At 41.7% G+C, this 24,907-nt stretch overlaps 1 protein-coding gene across 1 annotated transcript in view; it reads left to right on the top strand.

The window, feature by feature from the left end:
* The first annotated feature begins 910 nt into the window (after positions 1-910).
* Positions 911-24,907, top strand: part of GCM1 (glial cells missing transcription factor 1) — an 81,202-nt gene continuing 57,205 nt past the window's right edge. The window contains exons 1-2 of the mRNA XM_044291101.1: positions 911-1,023; positions 15,739-15,991. Coding sequence (XP_044147036.1) covers positions 928-1,023; positions 15,739-15,991 — 349 coding nt within the window. The 5' untranslated portion in view covers positions 911-927. The remainder of the gene's footprint in view (positions 1,024-15,738; positions 15,992-24,907) is intronic.

Below are 24,907 nucleotides of genomic sequence, written 5' to 3'. Positions count from 1 at the left end.
CCATATAGGGCTATTATTTGACCATGAAGGAGAGTAATGGGGTGCTGTGCCAGATGACCTGGCCTCCACAGTCACCGGACCTGAACCCAATCGAGATGGTTTAGGGTGAGCTGGACCGCAGAGTGAAGGCAAAAGGGCCAACAAGTGCTAAGCATCTCTGGGTACTCCTTCAAGACTGTTGGAAGACCATTTCAGGTGACTACCTCTTGAAGCTCATCAAGAGAATGCCAAGAGTGTGCAAAGCAGTAATCATAGCAAAAGGTGGCTACTTTGAAGAACCTAGAATATGACATATTTTCAGTTGTTTCACACTTTTTGTTATGTATATAAACTCATGTGTTAATTCATAGTTTTGATGCCTTCAGTGTGAATCTACAATTTTCATAGTCATGAAAATAAAGAAAACTCTGATAGAGAAGGTGTGTCCAAACTTTTGGTCTGTACTGTATATATATATATATATATATATATATATAAAACCATGAACCCCACCCCCCATTTCATTTATGGTACTGCTTACCTGAAAGAAAGCTTACAGAAGCCAGAAGTGTAGTGTTATAGTCTACGACCAGAGAAGGGGATCATTACCAGGGCTCTTCAATGCAACCACATGTCATTGCGCCATGTGCCTTCAAAAGAACATCTCATGACGTCAATCAAAGTGAATGCTACATATCTATTAGTCCAATCTATTCTCAGCAGTTTGTCATCACGTTTATGTTATCTGTACATTTGCCTCAGTTTTGCAAAGTAATTTCTGAAACTAGTTTTTCTGGCAAGACAAGATGGATTTTCCTTCTAAACTATCTTGTTTGTGTCACTTATTGCAGTAGTGTTCGGAAGTGACTTCCTTGTCACAACTGCTTGTAAGTGGCCAGATCTAGTTTAAAACACACATTCTGTCCACACATCCCCAGCGATCACAACATGCTCAAGTTTAGAGCGATTAATATGGAACAAAAGGTGCCATTTACCCAAAACAAGGTTCTTAGCTGGGACATAAATGATATGAAGCTTCCACAGGTATGGCATTTATCCTACAAACTCGAAGCTGTTCATTTCTCAGTGTTTTATCTCTGTTGAATGTCACATGGGCTCTAAGGATAATGGGCTTTGTAGTACTCTGTATCTGTCTTTAAAACTTCAGGAATATGTAGTACTTCTGAAGTAATGAAGCACACTATGACGGCCAGTTTTCATTTTAGTTATAGTTTTGGCTGAAACTTTTTTGATATCTACTATTCTGACAGTGGCCATCGTTTCATGCTTGAAATGTGTTCTTTTAATGTGTTGGTTTTAGTATTGTGTACTAGGAGGATTAAGTACACTGTAATAACAAATATTTACACCAATGAATATGAAAATAATAAAAAGAACAAATTATGACCACTGATTTCAACACAATATGGCACAACGTATCATATATTCTGAGTGATGTGGTGTGGACAATATACTGTGAAACGGCTGATTTATACCCGGAGGAATGCAAAGATTACGCTGTTCTTTTTCTCGTAATGACAGACATTGGTAATGGTTTAGATGGCATTTAGACAGCCGAATGCTGGAGTCATAAGCACATCTTCTCATAAAAGCTCTGGATTGTAGAAGAGATTTAAATACAACAGGCTTCTTTATGACCCGACTCTACTTAGGATGCTTCTCTTTACCATTACATATACTGTAATCTGTAAATTTAAAATGTTTTTGTTGCCTGTTAGATTTTATATTAGACTGTATATGCTAAGAAAGATTTAGGTTATCCTGAAACTAAAAGGTTGCCATGTACTTAAAGGGGTTGTCTCACTTCAACAAATGACATTTTCCCATGCAGGCAAACTTAATACAGGGCACTTACTAATGTATTACGATTGTCCATATTGCCCCCTTTGCTGGCTTCATTCTTTTTTCCATCACACTATACACTGCTTGTTTCCAAGGGTTATGACCACCCTGCAATCCAGTATCAGTGGTCGTGCTTGCACACTATAGGGAAAGGCGCCAGTCCTGGTGGCAGGGACTGTGAAAGCACACATAGGTCAGAGTTTTTTGCTATAGTGTGCAAGCAATCAATGGACCTAAGGATGGGCACCCCTGCCAATCAGCTGTTTGAAGGGGCTGCAGAGCTCCTGTGAGAGCTGTGTCCTCTTCATTGTTTACCTGCACATCATTGTCATTGTGGTACCAGTGCAGTGTAATTAAAGTTTTTCCTCCCATTCACTTAAAGGGGTTCTCATTTTCTCATTAAGAAAATGAAAATACTTAAATATATCTTTATTCTAAATATATTCCTAAATACCTTTCATTAGTTATAATGTCTTGTTTTGTCTGGGGAGCAATCATCAGGGGAAATAAAATGGCCGCTGTCCTATTCGTACACACAAAATCTGTCCTATCAGACAGGAGGACAAGTTACTTCAAAGCAGTGAGCTAAAGAGCTGCCTCATCGGGAACAATCATTATGAGAAATAAAATGGCCGCTGTCCATACACACAAAACCTCTGTGGGAATGGAGATCATGAGGAGACATGAAGTACAGAGAGGACGGACAGGACAGGCTAATGGTGGTGGCAATGGAGACTACATACAAGAGCTGCTGCTCAGCCAACCCCTCCCCTGTGTACTTCATGTCTCCTCATGAACTCCAATCCCACAGAGATTCAGATGAAGATCTTATCAGCTGTATTCAGGATCATAATCCCTGACAAGTAGAGCAGAGAGGAGGCTGAAGCAGCTCTTTAGCTCCTTAGGACAGGTTTTGTGTGTTACTAATAGGACGGCGGCCATTTTATTTCTCATAATGAGTGTTCCCGAGATAAAAGAAATCATTATAACTAATGAAAGATATTTGGGAATATACTTATAATAAAGTAATATTTAAGTATTCTCATTTTCTTAATTCCCGGAGAACGCCTTTAAATCCAGAATCCTTGACTCACCTGAACCCTGAGGATGTCATCAATATGAGAAAACCAGACAACCCCTTTAAAAATAAAATAACATATCAAAGATTTCCTCCTATAACTAAGGAGGACATAAGCTACCAAATTCTTACCACCTGTGTTATACTGGTCATACAGTACATCTTGAGATGCTCCGCACCTCTGACATTTAAAAAATGAGAAGAATCTGACAATCCCCATGGATGAATGGAACTCCAAGGCTTTATTGTACAGACTTGGACACAGACATATTGCCTTGCATGCTTATGTGTTTCTGTCTAAGACACTGTTAAAGGGATTATCCTGGAAAAGATAATGATGACTTATCCTCGGGATAGATCATTGTTATCACATCAGCATGTGCTCACTAAAGCCCTGGTGAGCGATGCAGGCTCCCGGCAATTTTCCAAGGACAGCGCCGTACATCGTACAGTGGCAGTGCTTGGTATTGCTGCTCAGCCCATTGACTTGAATGTGGTTGAACAGCACACTAAGCCATGTGACTGATGTACAGTGATGTCACTGGCCTAGGAAGAGGCAGTGGCGCTCAAGGCCCCTTCTAATGGCTGATCGGGGGGAAAGGGGTCCCGGCTGTAGCAAATACAGATGATGTCTGTGTGCACTCCCTATTTTGCGGAACGGAATAGCTGGCCCCTAATAGAACAGTCCTATCCTTGTCTGTTATGCGGACAATAATAGGACATGTTCTATTTTTTTGTGGAATGAACATATAGAAATGGAATTGCAATATGGGTGAAGAAATCCAGCTCCACTTCGGTAAAGGAAAACATTTATTTTGCTTGCGGTAAAATCACATCCAGTTACAGTTACAAAGTCGTTGTCTACGCGTTTCGGACTACTGAAGACAATTCGCGCCCTTACTCATGAGTCATGAGTAAGGGAGCAAATTGTCTTCAGTAGCCCGAAACGCGTAGACAACGACTTTGTAAATGTAACTGGATGTGATTTTACAGCAAGCAAAATAATTTTTTTCCTTTAACGAAGTGGAGCTGGATTTCTTCAACCATATTGCAATACGTTACCCGGGCCTGACACGGGTCCTCCGTGCTCACAGGTGAAGGTGGGGCAGGTGAGAGCTGCTGAACTTTCTTTTCTTCTATAGAAATGGAATGAACAATGAGTAACTTCTGTTTTATTTACTGACTCATTGAAATGAATGGTTCCGCATATGGTCCGCCAAAAAAACGGAATGGACACAGAAAGAAAATACGTTTGTTTGTATGAGCCCTTAACGAAATGTCACAGCTTTTCTTGCTATCAAAAAGGCTAGGTGCTACTTTTTGCCCTATACTAGGAGCTTTTTAGACGCCGGTCTTAATAACCCCTTGCTCTGGATCCGCCAAAGTTATGTAGAGGCGCTTGCCTTTGCCGCATCCACCGCCAGTAAGGCTACTTTCACACTAGCAATTTTATTGGATCGGCAGGGTTCAGCAAAAACGCTTCTGTTACTGATAATACAACCGTCTGCATCTGAACGGATTCGGTTGTATTATCTTTAACATAGCCATGACGGATCTGTCATGAACTCCACTGAAAGTCAGTAGGGGACGGATCCATTTTCTATTGGGTCAGAGAAAACGGATCTGTCCCCATTGACTTGCATTGTGGGTCATGACAGATCCATCTTGCTCCGCATCCCATGACAGAAAGAAAAATGCAGCATGTGCGGTTTGCTATCCGGTATGGGAACGCCACCAAACGGAACGGAATGCATTTTGGAGCATTCCGTTCTGTTCAGTTTTGTCCCCATTGACAATGAATGGGGACACAACTAAAGCGTTTTTTTCCGGTATTGAGCCCATATGAGGGATCTCAACAGATTGAAAACTTAAACGCTCATGTGAAAGTAGCCTAAGACAGCTTCCTTGCTGGCTTAAATTTAGACCATTGACCATGATAAATGAGTAGGGCCTGCCGGCCCGTCCCCTTCCCTGCCCACTCTTTTAGACTTGGTGTGAGCAAGGCAAAGTCACAGATTGCAGCGCAAATAACCTTTGCGCTGCAATCTAAACCAGATATACGCCACAAAACTGGAATATATCTGATAATAAATTACCCCTATTATTCTTACACCACTTTAATAACCTCATCCAATATTCTTCTGTCTTGTCTAACTATAGGGAGACAGTTGAAAAAAAACTCTCTAATATATTCCATCTATAATAATAAAATAAGGTGGTGCAATCTTTTCACATTTGTACAGAAAAAAGGGGAAGACAGAAACAGTAATAATGCGCTTCTGACTTCTCCTAGACCGCAGGAGCATTAATTCTGTGCTGTACATGTACAGCACTCCAGAATAAAACCCATCACCAAGTGTCATATATACAGCTGTGTTCAAAATAATAGCAGTCAGACATCACTAACCTGATAAATCACAGTTTTTGGTAGAAATGATATTTCTACATGGCAAATAATTTAAAAGCACGTGTAGTAGAGTAATAGAAATCCAACAGACCAAACAGTCATGACATGCATGCTGCTGTTTCTCTGTAATTCAATCACTTATTGAAAGGGGCATGTTCAAAATAATAGCAGTGTGGAGTTCAATGAGTGAGGTCATTCATTCTTTGAAAAACAGGTGGCAATTATTGCCCTTATTTAAAGGGGTTCTTCACTTTCATTTAACTGATGATCTATCCTCTGGATAGATCATCAGCTTCTGATTGGCCGGGGTCCGACACCCGGGACCCCCGCCGATCAGCTGTTTGAGAAGGCAGCGGCGCTCCAGCAGCGCCACGGCCTTCTCACTGTTTACCGCCGGGCCGCCCGCCCACTGACGTCACGACTAGTATCAACTAGAGTGGGCGCGGCTAAGATAGATCATCAGTTAAATGAAAGTGAAGAACCCCTTTAAGGAAGGAAGGCAGCAAATGTTGTACATGCTGGTTACAGTGCATTTCTCTCTGAAATTCTGAGAAAAATGGATTGTTCCAGACATTGTTCAGAAGAACAGCGTACCTTGATTAAAAGGTTGATTGGAGAGTGGAAAACATATGAAAGAGTGCAGAAAATGATAGGCTGCTCAGCTAAAATGATTGTGAATGCTTTAAAATGGCAACAAAAACCTTAAAGACGTGAAAGAAGGCAAAAAACTACCATTCGAATGGATAGAAGAATAGCCAAAATGGCAAGAACTCAGCTCCAGGAAGATCAAAGAAGGTCTAAAGTTACCTGTGAGTACTGTTACAATTAGACGACGCCTATGTGAAGCCAAGCTATCTGCAAGAAGCCCCCGCAAAGTCCCACTGTTGAAAAAAAGAGATGTGCTGAAGAGGTTACAATTAGCCAAAGAGCACATTGACTGGCCTATAGAGACTGTGGACTGTGGACTGATGAAAGTAAGATTGTTCTTTTTAGGTCTAGTGGCCGGAGACAGTTTGTCAGACGACCCCCAAACACTGAATTCAAGCCACAGTACACCGTGAAGACAGTGAAGCATGGTGGCACAGGCATCATGATATGGGGATGTTCTCATACTGCGGTGTTGGGCCTATTTATCTCATACCAGGGATCATGGATCAGTTTGAATACATCAGAATACTTGAAATAGTCATGCTGCCTTATGCTGAAGAGGAAATGCCCTTGAAATGCATGTTCCAACAAGACAACGACCCCAAACACACCAGTAAACGTGCAACATCTTGGTTCCAGACCAACAAGATTGACATTATGGGGTGGCCAGCCCAATCCCCGGATCTTAATCCAATAGAAAGCTTGTGGGGCGACATCAAAAATGCAGTTTCTGAGGCAAAACCAAGAAATAGAGAAGAACTGTGGAATGTAGTCCAATCATCCTGGGCTGGAATACCTGTTCACAGGGGCCAGAAGGTGGTTGAGTCCATGCAACACAGATGTAAAGCAGTTCTCAGAAACAGTGGTTATACAACTAAATATTAGTTAAAGGGGTTATCCCATCTTAGACAATGGGGGCATATCGCTAGGATATGCCCCCATTGTCTGATAGGTGCGGGTCCCACCACTGGGACCCGCACCTACAAGGAGAACGGAGCAGAGAAAGTGGAGGAGGGCACATGCGCAGCCACCCTCCGTTCATTTCTACTCGTTACTAAAACAGACATTTCAGAACACAGGTCTTCTTTTAAGTTTATAAGTTTTTTGTAAGTCTTGTTACATAATTTACTGTTCTGATAACTTATCAGCATGTTCAGCTGATTGGACAGAAAATCACAGTGTATAAACCAGCCTTACTGTCCATAGAAAGTATTTGCCTACATAGAGCAAAGAATCCTCATAAAATAATAGGCGTAGATAAAGCTATGTCTAATAAGTGCAAAGTCCATTGTAAGAGCACAGTAATCAAGGCCATAAAAAGTCTTGAAATGTGCTCTCTACCTTCCTAGTGAGGTGTATTTTAATTGTCACCAGAACTATTGCCTGCTGACCTGTGACATGTGTGCAGGGCAGCAGAAGTTAGCAGTCGTGGTCCCATCCCCATCTGTGGCTTTATTTCTGAGAAAACTGAATATATGCAAATGAGCATCTAGGAGCAACGGGGGCGTTGCTGTTACTCCTAGAGGCTCCATTCTCCCTGCTGCTGCCATGCCCCCTGCCCTTTGATTGACATGGCCAGGCAATGTAAACATCATCACATCTGACCCTGACTTCTAGTCCAGCGCCTTTGCTGTGCGCATCAGTACCTGACACAGGCACAGTACAGGAGAGAAGCTCGCAGGCAGTAATGTGCCGTGTATTGAAGCGCATGGCAGAGGTACAAGACTAGGTCAGAAGTCAGGGTCAGGCATGACGAGGTGTACACAGCCTAGCCCTGTCAATCAAAGTGCAAGAGTAACAGCAACGCCCCCGTTGCTCCTAGATGATCAGTTGCATATATTCAGTTTTCTCAGAAATAAAGCCACAGATGGGGATGGGACCACGACTGCTAACTTCTGCTGCCCTGCACACATGTCACGGATCAGCAGGCTTCACTACAATGATTCTGGTGACACAAGACCTTTAATCTTTATAACTCTGTTTTAATAGTGCCCTCATTTAATAGGAGGATATCATAGTACCCTATGCACTTACTGAACTCTGCTGACCATCAACCACAAAGCTCTGTCAGCTATATTGCAATCGTTATAAGACACAATTCCTCCTACTCATCACATAATGGTCTATTCCTGATATTTCTATATTATATTTTTGATGTTTTTTTCTACATGTATTTTGCAGAATATAAGTAGGGAGGAAGCTTTTTAACGAATTGCTATAATACTATCTAAAAAGCAGAGAGCATGTTATCACCATCAGCTAGTAAAAAGGGATTTGCTCCTAAGGGCTAGTCTAAAAGACTATTAGAGCAGGCATGCTCAACCTGCGGCCCTCCATCTGTTACAAAACTACAACTCCCAGCATGCCCTAATAGCTGTAGGCTGTCCAGGCTTGCTGGGAGTTCTAGTTTTGCAACAGCTGGAGGGCTGCAGGTTGGGCACCCCTGTATTAGAGTATTCTGAGTTACTAGAGGGGCTCTTCAATGCAGGACCCACATCCATAAGAAATAACAAAGACTAAAAAGAATGGGGATTTATCAAACTGGTGTAAAGTAGAACTGGTTTAGTTGCCCATAGTAACCAATCAAATTTCACCTTTTATTTTCCAAAGGAGCTATGATAAATGCAAGGTGGAATCTGATTGGTTGCTATTGACAACTAAGCCAGTTCTACTTTACACCAGTTTGATAAATCTCCCCCATAGACTTGCATGAGACTGCTGAGTACTATCCCCACCATTCCCACAGAAGGGAATGAAGGGGCGCAGAAGCCAGACTGGAGGATGCGCAGCAGTCACACTTACACTGTAAGCAGTGTATCCTCCGCTTTTCTTTTTTTCCTGAGTATCTTCACGTAATGGTAGGGTAGGATGTATAGATATATATGTGTGTATGTGTAAATGCATACAGGCTCTATCTATCCATACCATATATTCCGGGAATACAGTGTGCATATTTTGTTTTTTTTTTGTATTAAAGGGAACCTGTCATCAACTTTGTGCTACCCACACTAACGGCTGTATAAAGTAGAGACCGGTGAGTTGATTTCAGCGGTCTGTCATTTATAAGTAAAAAGTAAGTGGTTGCTGAGAACCAGCATCATAATCATTGCCGCCCAGTCCTAGAAAAGAGTCCAGTCTACCTGAGAAGAGTCCTGGTTATACATAATCTCCTGCCCTCCCGCCCATCTGCTGATGGTTGGCAGTTCTCTCCTAGAGAGAAAGAGAGAAAACTAGGTAGAAGGCTGTCAGTCATCAGCAGGTGGGCAGGAGAGCAGGAATTCATGACTAACCAGGACTCTTCTCAGGTGGCCGGGACTCTTTTCCAGGCCCAGTCTGCAATGATTATGAGGCTGGTTCTCAGCAACCACTTGGGCCTCATGCTCACGACCGTATGGCTTTTTCAGTATTTTGTGGTCCTCAAAAAAACGGATTCGCAAAAAATACGGATGACATCCGTGTGCATTTTGTTTTTTACAAGACAGCTGGCCCATGATAGAACAGTACTATCCTTACTTTGAGCTCATGAATGACACACCGCTGAAATCAGCATTTATGTCACTAATTTATGCTGCCCTCAGTGAGGTCAGAAGAAAGTTGATGACCGTTCCCTTTAAGAGCAACTGTGTTAGGCTATGGTGTCGCACTGCAACATGCAACATTCGAGATGGAATTTTCTGCGACTGTTGCGTCGCAGTCGCAGCATGTCGCATGTTGCAGTGCGACACCATAGACTGCCATTATAAAAATTACAAATGTTGCGCCCTATCTGTCAAATGTCGCCGTGTAGACCTAGCCTAATGGTCAAAGCCACTTCATCATATTGTATGTAGGAGTGTCATTTGGCTGCCTTGTAAACAATACTGTCCAGCTGTATCTCCGATCATGCAGTTTAATCTTCTAGTGGGGGGGGGGGGGGGGGGGAGAAGATCAGCAACTTTGGAGCTATGCTTTAATAGATTTATGCTGGGTTCACACCTGAGCGTTCTGAAAGGAGCGCTCTGTATGCGCGATTGTACCGGCGTTTGCAATCGCGCATACAGAGACAAGCAAACGCCCATTGGCGCGCGTTCCCGAAAGTCTATGTACGGGAACGTGCGACAAGACGCCCCAAAGAAGCTCATGTACTTCTTGGGGCGTTGGGCGTTTTACAGCGCGATCGCACGCGCTGTAAAACGCCCAGGTGAGAACCATTCCCATAGGGAAGCATTGGTTTCTCCTTGTTGATCATTTTACAGCGCGTAGGAACGCGCTGTAAAACGCTCAGGTGTGAACCCAGCCTTAGGCCTTGTGCATTTAGCCCATAATGTGCTTGTTTTTGAATTATTGTTTTTGTATTATTGCACTAGAGTTCAAAAAATCAACATTCTGAGGTAATAGAGGGGGACAATTTGTTGGGTACAACAAGCAATCTGTGATCGGCTGATTTTCAAGGACCCCGTGGACAAAAGAGTTGAAGAAGCAAAAACAAATACTAGAAAAATTAATTGTGGGCACCAATTGTTTTCTTTTGTTTGGGGAGGGGGGGGGGCTGATTCTTTGTCATGGGTGAAAGAAAGCCTAGATACACCTTTGTGCATTCTGTTTTCTTTGTTGTTTTCTGTCTTCAGGAAGTTTTTAGTGTTTGGTACAGTAAAATAGCAGTCAGCATTCTCCTTCTTATCAACTTTATCAGCTCCTCTGCACAGATGTATATTCAGGCAGGATTCTACCTGCCTGTCTAAACTGCCTCTATGGTCGCAAAACCGGCCTCACCAGTTTCTTGTGCTAATCACAATCTGAAACTGAAATGGCAGATCACAGATTTCTCTTTATATTGGGTAAGCATGAAGCCCCCAGCCCAATGGTCTGCACCAGTAGGGCCTCTTTCACATGTCAGTGATTTCCATCAGTGATTATGAGCCAAAAACACAGAACAGGTGCAGATCTTTCCATTAGGCCTCATGCACATGACCTAATTTATTAAGAAGTAGATGCCTCTTAACAAATCAGGAGCATCTCTGTACTGCCATCGATGCTGGCATAGACTTCAAATATAACTTTTAGCACTCTCTGATGAAAGTTATAGTAAATGCACAAAGCCCCAGCCCCTTTTCAAGGCACTTCAAAAAAGTGCCAAGAAGCTCAAAAAGTGGCAAATTATGGAGTGCACCGTGTTCTGCAACTTTTTTACGACACAATAGTGGCTTAAAGAGCTTGATAAATGTCACTCATTGACTTCAACAGATCCGTGGTCCGCATTTTGCAGCCAAGTATAGGACATGTTCTATCTTTTTGTGAAGCGGATTTACAGATGCAGAATGCACACAGATCATCCGTGTGCTCTTCGCATCCGTTTGTCTGCTCAGCAAAAAGATAGAATATGTCTGCAGAATGCAGGACATATTTGAAGTCAATGGGTCTGCAAAATAAATTTAAGCAGCACACAGAATACATCCATATTTTGTGGATCCGCAAAACGGACATGGTCGTGTGCATGAGACCTTATCTCTTTTGAGGCTGCATTTTTGGTTTGAGCTCACAATCACTGACCAAACAGTTACCAAAACAGTAATGTGTGAAAGAGGCTTAAAGCATACCTAACCTTTCAAAAAAATCTGCATTAATCAGTAGTACAGTGTGAGTACATAACACTATTCCTGGCCATTATATCACTCGTAGCAGTTTTCCTCTGTTTCCAGTTCTCTCAGGCTGGGTTCACACCTGAGCGTTTTACAGCGCGTTCCTACGCGCTGTAAAACGCTCAACAAGGAGAAACCAATGCTTCCCTATCGGCATGGTTCTCACTTGGGCGTTTTACAGCGCATACGATCGCGCTGTAAAACGCCCGACGCCCCAAGAAGTACATGAGCTTCTTTGGGGCATCTTGTTGCGCGTTCCCGTACATAGACTTTCGGGAACGCGCGACAATGGGCGTTCGCTTGTCTCTGTATGCGCGATTGCAAACGCCGGTACAATCGCGCATACAGAGCGCTCCTTTCAGAACGCTCAGGTGTGAACCCAGCGTCAGACATGGTGGATGGAGACTAGCTACCATCCACTTCACAAACAAACTAGAGTAGAATCTGCTTCCAAAACTTCTTTTACACACTCAGAAGCAGCCCCAAGATCATGGGGGGCATTACAGATAGGTACTGACCTGAATAAATAGTTTAGGAAGTTTGTATCTCACTATGTATCTCCAGCAGTCTTCTTGTCTGTGTGTGCCCCTGCTCACTGCTCCCCCTGCCATCTCCATAGACTTGCATTGACACGTGTAATTATGAACCTCCTGTGGAGCTGCTCCCATCTAGGATGGGATTAAAGAAGTTTTCAAAGTGAAAATCAATTAGCAAAGGGGAGAGGTAAACAGCTGATAACACGAGAACTAGACATTTCTCGTTGATAAGCCATATTACAAAGTTTCTTGTGGTCACTTGTACTATTGATTTGTGAAAAGTTTGTTTGCCTTATTTTTCTATTGAACTTTAGTTGCTAGATTATATTAGGATCCTTTTGAGCTTACAAGGATGAATTCACATACAGCAGACTTATGCGATTGTCCTATTCAAATAAATGAGGCTTGCAGAAATCTTTGTACTTGCTCCTAAAACAATACTGTTAAGATAAATGGAATTTATTTTCTGTTGTGTAAATTTGTGCAACAAATCTGCCACATATAAATGTACCCTTATGCCACTTTCGCAGTGTTTGATTACTAATTTCCATCAGTGACTGTGCAGGTACAGCTGAAAAACTTGCAAATCTTTCTATTATACCCTATATCTGTGTAGCTTCCACTCCAGGCTCACAATCACTGATGGAAATCACTTATCAAACATTGACCAAACACAGAGTGTGTGATTGCGGACTTAAACATTGGCTGTCCTTTATTAAAGGCTGGCATTTACGCTGGTCTATGATACCCCCTGAGCTGCCGGTGGATGTGCCCAGGGGTGGATTAGGAATTTAAAGTGTCCCTGAAAAAAAAAAAAAAAAAAGTGGCCCTATGTCCCTATGTTGTGGGCGGGCCCAAATATACAGAAGATGGGGCCAACATAAGTAGGCAGCGTGAACTCCAGTAGGCAGGGCCAGAAATACCATAGAGGGAGCAGTATATCATGCTGCAATTTTTTTATTTGGCTCAGTGCAGCACAATATACTGCCGCTGTAGAACCAAAAACCTCCCTAGAAGCTGCCCCTGTGTGAAAGGCCAGTACCAACTGCCATGTCTTTTCATCCTCCTTTTCCTCCATATCTAATTCAGATATGGAGAAAGGGGATGAAGAGTTAACACACAGGTAATAACACAGAGCCAGTCCTACCTTCAGCATTTTGACTGGTCTTTAATCATTACCCTACATAAAGGTGTATAGAGCACCACATACCTCTGACATCCAGTGACTTCTCCTGTGTAGGACGTTCTCTTTTCTCATCTTCTCCATTCGGCTCAAACTGCCATGATGACTTCTCTCAGTGATGTCTCCTCTGATGTAGATATTCTTTTTCCTCATGTTCTCCGTTAGGACCAGACAACACATCATGACATCTTGTAGCTGTGTTCCAACTCTGCAGAGTATGACACACAGACATCTTAGTGTCATCAAATTTCCATAATCTTCCCCACCATGGTTCCCTAACATTGTCATCCTGTTGCTACCTTCAATATTGTGTCCACTGTGCTCCCCAATGCATACAAAAAATGTACTGTAGAAATACTAATGCCCCCTATAGTGTCCACAGTTACAATAATGTCTGCCCTCAGCAATACCCCTGCCCCTGTTGTGCTTCCAGTACTAAAAATGCCCCTACAGTGCCCCCTATAGTTCCTCCAGTAAAAATAATGCCCCTGTATTAAAAATGTCACCTTAGTTCCCAGTAATAATAACACCCCCCATAATAGTGTGTCAAGCAATAATAATGCCCCCAGTATTAATAATGTACTTTGTTTTCAGTAATTATAATGCCCCCAGTAATAATAATAATGCATCCACAGTGCCTCCAGTAATGATAATGTCCCTACAGTGCGCCCAGTATTAAGTATACCCTAGTATTAAAAATGCCACCTCAATAATAATAATAATAATGCCCCAGTATTATTATGTATTGTATTGTGCCCCTTGTAATAATAATGCCCCATATTGTGCCTCCAGTAATAATGATGCCCCCTTGCCCCCAGTAATGTCCCTATAGAGCCCCAAGTATTGTCCTCCCTGACCCAGTAATGTCCCTATACCAGCCAAAAATAATGCACTCCCTGCCCCCAGTAATGTCCCTGTAATGGTTACCCTAATGTGCCCCTACCAAACACACTCATTGTCAAGTGGCTGGAAAAAACTAAGAAAAAAAAACCTCACCTGAGTTCCGTTCCCCACATCCATGCTGCAGCCTCTTCTGTCCTACATCCTGTAACCTGGAGCAGGAGGACGACACAGCGTCAGTCGCGTTGATGCTGGAAGTAGGAGGAGCCACAGGTCCTTACAGGAGGGGCGCATCAATCAGTGGCAGAAGCAGGCACATTGGGGCATGATGATGAACAAGGCCAACAGTGGCCATCACCCTCACCACAATACACATTGCAGCTTCCAGCAGCCCTGCTGCAATCTCATTATCATGACAATGGCGTGATAATGAGCTCGCAGCAGGGCTGACTGCAGCCTGTAGTGTGTATTGTAGGGGGTGACAGGCTGCAGCTCCCCTGCTGCAATCCTATCATAGTAACACAATGTGTAAAAGGAAGGTGACGCCGGCCCCAAGCATACTGTAGGCAATCGGCCCACCGGGAAGTTTCCCGGTAGGGTTTTTGCCAATCCGCCCCTGGATGTGCCTAATTTATGACGAGGTGAAGACACATACTTCAGCAAACCATGCACTTGGAGTGAAATCTACTATAATCCCAGATTTCCAACATCTTTTAATCCTGTTTCCGGAATAAATGTTAATTTGCCCTGTAGTGGCGAGGGCAGCATAAAAACGCATGTGCAATAAAATTTTGTTGCACAGGTGTTAAGAAAGTCATAAAAAGAGGCCTTGTCACTTATTTTTTACACCAAACTGGCATTAGGAAACAAACCATATTGAGTTTTTGCCATTCATACATTTCAATTCATTAATATTTTGTTATGTTCTGTTGCATTGCAATCTTATAGGTCCTCTCACACACATTGTAAGAATTTGGGAATTTAAATTGTTTACATGTGAAACATGCCTGAAGCATTTATCACCAATCCACTGGACAGGTGAGAATTGTTAGATTATTGGGGTCTGACCCAGGCTTGGACTGCCCACAGGGGTACAGGGGACTCCCCCGGTGGGCCCCTGAGCAAGGTGGGCCCCTAGTCTCCCACCCCCTGCACAAGTGGCACATAACACATTAGATTTACTGCACTACATACATATATTCAATGTACAGCACCTCAATTGGCCTATGTTCATATAAAAAACGTGTTTGATTATTTATTATATTTGAATGTATTCGTATGGTGGGCCCCCAAAATAAAATTTACTGGTAGGCCCTTGGTACCCAAGTTCGACACTGGTCTGACCACCAATCCCCAAACAGATGAACTGGACCCTTCTCTTCCCAGTCACAAGACCGTGGTGCAGCGGTCTACCATGAACCCTGCACTGAGAGAAAGAGTAGAGCTGTGTTCTCAGGACACCTTGGTAGAGGGCCCAGACACTTTACTGTATATTATCACAGTGCAATATTGTCTGTATATTTTAGAAAGAATGTGTTATTTAACTAAATTTGTAACCAAAAGGTCCATTATATAATTTTTCTTAGGATTTAGAGAAAATAGATTGGTTCCAAGAGTGGCCTGATTCCTATGTGAAGCATATTTATAGTTCTGCAGACAAAAATGCACGAAGACACCTAAGTGGTTGGGCAATGAGAAACACCAACAATCATAACACACGCATCTTAAAGAAGTCCTGTCTTGGTGTCCTTGTCTGTAGAAATGATTGTACATCAGCAGATGGCAGAAAAACCTACCTAAGGCCTGCTATATGTGACAAAGCACGGCAAAAGCAGCAAAGTAAGTACACATGGGATTTTACTATTTGTATAATCTAGCATTAAATAGTCTAACAGGAATCCTAAAAAATATGCAATAGTTCTATATTGTTTAGTAGTGTATCTACAAATAGTTAAAAAATAATCCTAAATGCCAATATAAAGCCACGCTCCTCACCAAAATAAAAACTTCAGAAAAAATGCATAATGCATAGTTACAATAGTGGCAGTGCCCACGTTTTCATTCTTCTTGTGCAGTTCTGCCCATTCCCAACCTCCTCTTCATTACTGTAAAATTACAACCAGCTTCTCATGCTACTCTGCACACTGAGCTTTAGTAGTCTAAGACAATCCATCCGGCTCTCAGCTGATCCATGCAAAAGCAGGTGGGAGATCTAAGAATATAAAATGCACAAAAAGCAATCCAAAGTATCAAAACATAGAGTAGTCTGAGAAGGTGGTGGCCATTTTACAGAAATGCAGAGGGGCCCGGGAATCAGAGCAACTGCGCAAGAAAGAAGATAAATAATAAATGCATTTATTGTGAAGAATTTATTGTGAACTGGAGGGTTGCTTAAAGGGGTCTTCCATGTGATATCACTGTACTTCGCTCACATGGCTTAGTTGCAGCTCAGCCCTATTGAAGTGAATGGGTCTGAGCTGCAATACCAAGCACAGCTGCTGTACAATGTACATGTGCTTGGAGAGATGCCAGGACTTGGATACGCTCACCAGAGCTCCAGTGAGCACGGCGGCTCCTTGTAACAGCTGGTGGGGGTGCCAGGACTAGGACCACTGCTGATCTGATAATGATGACCTATCCTTATATTTACCTTTGGATAGAATGAGACCTGCAAACCCGTTTTAAGCTTGGGTCCTCATAGAGGTCCGTGGTCAATATATATTTTAGAATAATCTATGGCACACCAAAGATTTGTCTGCAAAGTATTGTTTTTAATACATCTTGTATAGCTTTACATAATCAGTTGTTATCCAGATATAGAGATTAGATAAGTAGATTATTGGCCATATAGAAAAATCCCAACGTTTTGGTCAAAACTGACCTTTTTCAAGGGATCTGTGTGCCCATCTAGACTGCCTCTATTATTCACCGGCCACAGATCCCTTGAAAAAGGTCAGTTTTGACCGAAACGTTGGGACTTTTCTATATGGCCAATAATCTACTTATCTAATTGCCTTTTCATTTATGGGGGTTTTTCACTATGTAAGCCCCATAAAGTGACTTCAGACCTGAACTGGTGCTTAAAAAGTGGGTTTTAGAAATATTCAGAAAAATTTTAAGAATTGCTTCTAAACTTCTAAGCCTTCTAACGTCCTAAAAATATAAAATTACATTTACAAAATGATGCCAACATAAAGTAGACATATGGGGAATGAAAGTAATAAATATTTTATGAGGTATCACTTTCTGTTTTAAAAGCAGAGAAATAGAAATTTTGAAAATTGCTAATTTGTAAAAAACAATTTGTAAAATTTTAGATTTTTTTCATAAATAAAGGTGAAATATATTGACTCGAATTTATGACTGTCATGAAGTAAATAAAATGTGTCACGAAAAAACAATCTCAGAATGGCTTGGATAAATAAAAGTGTTCCAAAGCTATTACCACATAAAGTGACGCATGTCAGATTTGTAAACTTTGACCTGGACACTAGGGCATCAATGACCCTTGGTCATGCAAGGGTTAAGGTTGTGTTAGACAGCCCACTTTGGGATGACCTTCACTTTGTTTTCTGGGTGGCAAGGGTTTCTTCCTGGCAGCACATCCTATGTAGTTTCATTTTGTGCAGCTTCTAAGGCCCCTTTCACACGGTCGAGTTTTCCGCACGGGTGCAATGCGTGAGGTGAGCACATTGCACTCCCACTGAATCCGGACCCATTCACTTCAATAGTGATGTGCAGATGAGCAGTGATTTTCACGCATCACTTGTGCGTTGCATGAAAATCGCAACATAATCTATATTCTGCGTTTTTCACGCGATGAAGGCCCAATAGAAATGAATGGGGCTGCGTGAAAATCGCAAGCATCCGCAAGCAAGTGCGGATACGGTGCAATTTTCATGAATGGTTGCTAGGAGGTGATAGGGATGAGCAACCCCGGACCCCATTAAAGTAAATTCACTGTATTATTTTTCCTTATAACATGATTATAAGGGAAAATAATAGCATTCTTAATACAGAATGCTTAGTAAAATGTCGATTGAGGGGTTAAAAAAAAATATATTAACTCACCTCATTCACTTGATCGTGTAGCCGACATTGTCTTCTTTCTAATTCTTTCAGGACCTGCAAAAGGACCTTTGATGACATCATCGCGCTCACCACGTGGTGAGTGTGATGACGCCAGCGCAGGTCCTGCTGAATGAAGATAGAAGGATCTTCTATCTTCATTCAGCAGGACCTGTGCTGGCATCATCACGCTCACCACACGGTGAGCGCGATGACGTCATCAAAAGGTCCTTTTGCAGTTCCTGAAAGAATTAGAAAGAAGACGATGCCGGCTGCACGATCAAGTGGATGAGGTGAGTTAATTTTTTTATTTATTTTTTAACCCCTCAATCGACATTTTACTAAGCATTCTGTATTAAGAATACTATTATTTTCCCTTATAACCATGTTATAAGGGAAAATAATAAAATCTACAGAACACCTAACCTAAACCCTCGGGTCTGGGTACCACATTCAGTTTTTCATCACGCGTGTGCAAAACGCATTACACCTATGCAATAAAAACTGAACGCAATGCAATCGCAGTCAAAACTGACTGAAATTGCGTGCGCACTCGTGCGGGTTTCCCGCAATGCACACGCGACACATCCGGAGCAAATCAGGGGTGGCCATGTGCAGCATTTGAAAAAAGTGCATGATTTTTTTTCCATATTGCTGCTGTTTTGTGATGTGGTTATTGGACAAACCCAATCTAATTGCAGACCCATGCACTTTGACATCAATTGTGACAAGAGCCTAAAAAGCTGAAAAGGAACCTGCAGGCCCTGCCTCGTAAAGGCCAATCTCTTTATGAAACTGAGATTACACAATATTAGCTATAAAGGACTGTTGACGCCTGATTCGTCAAACTGGCTTCCTAGCAGGAAAATCGACTTCAGGTAGCATAACATAACGACATAACATGACATTTTTTGCAGTCTTTAGTTTCCAAAAGAGGTGACAGGTCAGGCCATGGTTTCACTCAACGTGGTCAAAGCATTTGACCGCTTCAAGTTGAACTACATTTCTCCTGTGTTAAACAATTTCAGGTTTGATCCTGGGATTCTTTCCTATGTTCATGTTGCTATATAGAGAAGGGTAGGCGCTAAAATCAAATACTTTATTGATATCTATATAGTTAAAAATGGGGGAAGTGAAAATAGTTACTAAATATCAAACAAATTGACACATACACGGCACAAGAGTGTCAATGAAAGACAGCTAATCAAAGCAAATGTAAGGTCATTCAAAGTTTCACTCTATACTTTTCGCTGCCAGAACACATGTCCGGTATATCGCACTAAGACCAGTATGTACTGGTAGCCTAAAAATGGCATTCACTACCACCAAAAGATAATTAGGCTATGCGATCATAACAAACCACTGGTTAGGCAGAATAATGGTTGTGGAGAAAAAATACATCTAGGGCATTTTTTTCTGTCTCTGGGTTGGTCACAATGATATGTGACTACCAACTATGACGAAACTGAACTGCCAGTCCTACTCACGTTGGGTACACTCTGACTTGGGACAGCGACTGATAGATGTATTTTTTTCTCTGATCAGCTGATCACATATTAATGACCTATTCTGAGGTTAGGTCGTCAATATATACTCCCTGCATAACCCCTTTAAGGCAAATGACATTGCCTTTGCCATTTTTAAATAACAAAAGGGCACCACAGTTACCCACCATCTGCAATATTGCTTACTTTTATGACTGAGCCAGAGAGTGGTATCAGCAGTACGTAATCATCCTGATATAGGATTTTTTAGTTTGAGTTAATTCAATATAAAATTACTCTATATGCCAATACATCTTAAAGGAACACTCTAGGCAAAACTAGGTGGACCGTGACACAGGGATTCTCTGTTTGGTGTTCATTGTACCCCATGTCACCCCTTTAAGCTCTGCGCTTGGTGCCACACATCTGTTTTGCCTGGCCTGTCCCTTTAAAATCATCTATTCTTACTGGTATCTGAGATGTTTAAATAACATAGTGTTTTCATATCCAAACAACCCACAGATTGTATTATGTTGAATATTGACCACTTGCCCTATCTTTAGTGGCCAGGACCACTTTCAGAGAATATGATCTTCTCTTAATTCTTTGCGCACTTAAAGTTATTCTAAACTCAATTTTTCCTACTTTTCATTCTAATATAATAGATATCATAAAGCAAGAATCACTGAAACACGTAACTGATGTAGGTGGCTTAGCACTTCCTAGTTTTTTTTAAACATATTTTTTTTATTTCATTTATAATAAATCCTCTTACATGACAATTTCACTGCACGTCACATATTGGTGAGCAAAAAAAAGTTATAAATCACAGATTACAAGAATATAGACATATTGCATACATATCGAGATAGGGTGATCAATGCTGAGCATGTGCAGAAAGAAAAATATAAGTAAGCACTAATTAAACAATAACCTCCCCCCCCCCTCCCTCCCTAACCCTCCCACCCCACTCTAAAGGATGTCTGTTTTTACTCCCCCCTCATACAGTATACCAGACTGAGTCAGTCGGAATTTATTTACGTGGGTTGTGACACCGGGCCCAACTCCCGGGTATCCCCTGTTAGTCTCCCAATGCTCCCAGTCAACACTGCCTTTGAGTACCATTCTGTATACCTAAAGGATGCCATTAATACTGTGATATCTCTCCGTGAGAGATGTTTTTCAATGAAGGTCTGCCATTTACGGAAGAATCCCTTAGTTTTTTTCTCTTTTTGATGCTCCGTATCAAGTTTGTCTATATACATGAAGTGAGACATTTGGGAAACCAATTCACTGATTTGAGGGGTGTTAGGTTTGAGCCAACTATTTTGAAGGCCACGGAGAGATATCAGCAGGGCTACATTAACAATCAACCTGGGTTATGCGGTACCTTCAAAGATGTGGAAAAGTAATGTGCCAGGGCTGTGAGCTAGTGATTCCCCCCATGTGCTCTTGATCCAACCAGACACCAACTTCCAGAAGGTCTGAACAGATGTACATTCCCACATACAGTGTGATAAGTCTGCCTGCTCTGCAACGCATTTCGGGCACTTTGTTAAATAGCCTTCTTTTGGGCTCCTTCTCGATATGTTGAATGCATAAATCGCTGAATGCATGAGACGGAAATGTGACTCTCTCCATCTTTCACAAGGCACCGCCTTACAAACTCTCATCAAAAGGCCAGCCTCTATCTTCTTATCCGCTGATTCTCTCATAACAAGGTATATATGAGAGATAGAGTATCTAGCATCGCCACGCGTCAATGAGAATGCCAAAGACTGGTTTGTACACTCGCTAGAAACATCAAACAGTCTCTGTTTACAGAAGTATATAAGTTGCTGGTAGGCAAGAAACTGGGAACCATCAAGACCATATTTGTCACATAATTCTGAGAACGTCAAATATCTTTTCTCAGATATGCGAAGCACATCTAAAAATGTGCGTATTCCTCTAGATCTCCAGGTTTTAAACATTTTGTTTTGCGCTCCTAAGGGGAATTCGGGGTGCCTCCATAGTTCCAAGTTTCTGGAAGCCAGAAATGGTCTCTTGGCTAATTTACGCACCTCCTTCCAGGTGACCATGGTGTCTCGTAATATCAGAGAGTGTTTTAGATGGGGTGGAAGTGCCTGTCTCCTAGTGTGCAGTAAATTTACCAACGGCCATTCATCCGCCAATTGCTGTTCCAGAATAGGGTTGGAGTAAAAGTGAGTCCTGTACGTCCAATCCAGGCAATGTCTGAATAGACAAGCCAGGTTGTACAGCCGTATGTTTGGGATGTTCAACCCCCCTTGACACCTGGGCAACATTAGCTTAGATAGGGCCACCCTAGGTTTTTTCCCTGACCACAAGAACACTTCCTAGTTTTAAATGGTCACAACATTTTCAACTTTTCACACAACTTTGCAAAAATTAACAGTACAGGTGAACATACTGTAAGTAACTTTATAATGCATCTTAGAGAAAAGCCTTGTTGCCCCCCCCCCCCCTTTTAAATTAATTTCAATTAGAATTTTCTGCTAATTCCATCTTGTGAGACCAAGATGGGCTGTCTGCTCACTTTATGTCATCCTATAGAACTAGAAGGGAAGAGTGGAGGATCGGTGAGCAGGAGAGAGAAGCAGGCATGAAATAGTGAGTGTTATATATCACCCCAATTGCTTTATTCACACCTATACTGCTCAGAACTCTACAATGTCCTATATGATGATGCTGAGTGAAGAGAGTTAGGGAGCATAATCTCCCCATGACAGCTAGTTTCCACCTTCCAGCTCAGAGAAAATTGCAAATCAGATATAATATACACAGGGGGAAAATGCTAAAAAAAAATATGCCAGATACAAGTCAAATAATGGCCAGACATAATGTTATTTATCATGTAAACACACACAACTGCAACTCATTCTGAAAAGTTAGATAAGAGTAGATACTTGTCATGCCCTGCTCTGACTATGTGCGGAGGTCGGCCAGAATAGCAGCACGTATTTAGTGTTTTGTTTTGGAGTCGTGCTGGATCCGCCTCCCATCAGGTGCACTGGGTGGGGTCATTAGTTTAAATGGCTCTCAATTCCAGTGCTCTGGGTGGGTTATAGAAATCAGTCTGGCCTTGGAAGCAAGCAAGCAAGCAAGGAAGGAAGGTTGTCTGTTCCAGCTCAGAAAAGATAAGTGTGGTTTCAGTTTTTGTTGTTTGCTGTCTAGGTTGTGTTTGTGTCATCTCTCCCATCCAGGTTCTGTGCGAGCAGGTTACTCCTATTTCCCCTTTTCACCATCTCAGGGAATCTAGGGTGTTTTAGCCCAGGCACGGGCTAAAAACACATCATTCCTACCACCAAGGTCTGAATGTGGGCTGAGCAGTGCAGGGAGAGAGGTCAGGGATTAGCTAGGAGGTGACCCTTCCCCTGCTTCTCGCCTAGAGCCTGGTTGGTGGTTTATCTGTGTGTCTGAGTGCTTGTCCGTCGTGACAATACTCTTTCACCGATTTGCTGCCAGGGTTGCTTATATATTTTGCACCTCTGGTAGCCAGGACAATTTTTGTACAAATCAAATTAAGCCAAAATTATGAAACCAAAAAATCATACTAACCCCCATAGCTATATATTTTCTGAAAGGAGACATCCAGCACATTGTTAAAATGCCACTTTGCACTTTATACACACAGACAGACACCTTAATGTAACTTTTAGTTGCATGATATATTGACTGCTTGTATATTTACACAAAGTTGAATGATTGATATCCAATTGTTTGGCAATCTTTCTAAAAAACATTTTGAGACTTGTGGGCATCTATATCCTTTTTCATATCTTGGCTTGGTGACATGACAAATTTAGCAACGAGAGCTATTAAACGGACTGTGTGAGGTTTAAGCAAAATAGGTCATTCTGCTGTTCTCAAGGACCAGGTCATTTTTGGGCTTAACCCCTTCCAGCTGTAAACAATTTTCATTTTTTTCACTTTAGTATTTTACTCCCTGACATCATTTATTTTTTTCTGTTCAAATAGCCATATAAGGGCCTGTGCTTTTGGGGGACAAACTATACTGTCTAATGGTACCATTTGATATTCCATGTCATGTATTGGGAAGCTGGAAAAAATTATTAAGGGGTGGAATTGAAAATAAATGCAATTACACCATTGTTTTACATACAATGTTCACTGTGTGGTAACAATTAAATGTTACCTATATTCTGTGGGTCAGCACATTTATAGAATTTTCTAATTTATATACTTTTTAGGCAATTTGGAATGCATCGAAACCAAAGAGATGTGTACTTTTTTTTATTGTATACTTTTATATGTAAAATGGGGAAAGAAGATTATTCAAATTATGTGTGTCTTGTGAGATACATATATACACAGACACATGTATGCACACATTGCTTCTACCATACACTGCAATGGTTTGCAATCGCAGCCTATGGGAAAGTTGGTATGTTAATATAGAGGCCTGCCAAAGGCTGCAATTGACCATGGAACCTGAGGCTATGAGGCACTTGGTCAGCATATAGGGAACAGGGATGTTACATCCAGTGACCATTGTATTTAAAAATACCCAGGGGGTACTGCATATAAGACAGTTTGAAGTAACACTGGCCTTCCTCACACGCTCCTTGTTACCAGATATAAATTCAGCCCCCTACTGATCTGTTTGATCGTTTTAATTAATTTAACTCTATTTTAACTATTTCCCAAACTCGGGTTCGGTTCCAAGTGGTACCTTGGAAGTGGTAATGGTTCGGGAAATGTTTTTTTACAGTAAAAATTAATTTATGAAGTTATCAAGAGACTGCGAAGCAATAATTTTGGCTCATTGGAGCCAATACATTCTAATACTGTACGGAGCTCCTGTTCCGTACAGTATTAGAATGAAGTTTTATGCAAAACTTTCGCTCATCCCTACTAACTATATAACGGACTATAAAGACAAACTTATAACAGACTATAAAGACGACCTGGTCACCACATTACTAAATTAACTAAACTACTTTTTTTCTAGATAACTGGCACACTGGCCCGGGGCTAGCTCAACTCTGATGCTGTCTGCAGTGAATGGACAGTGTCAGAGGGACCAAAAAAAAAATCACTCCCCCTTGGGTGAAGCTTGTCCTGCTGTGTGATTAGGACATTTTATTTCTCCTAATGACTGCTCCATAGACAAAATGAACCATTATAGCTAATGAAATGTATTTTGGGAATATGTTTATAC

The sequence above is a fragment of the Bufo gargarizans genome, chromosome 4 (assembly GCF_014858855.1).
Source record: "Bufo gargarizans isolate SCDJY-AF-19 chromosome 4, ASM1485885v1, whole genome shotgun sequence".
NCBI lineage: Eukaryota > Metazoa > Chordata > Amphibia > Anura > Bufonidae > Bufo > Bufo gargarizans.
The sequence above is the reverse complement of the archived record's forward strand: the minus strand, read 5'-3'. Positions and strand labels throughout refer to the sequence as shown.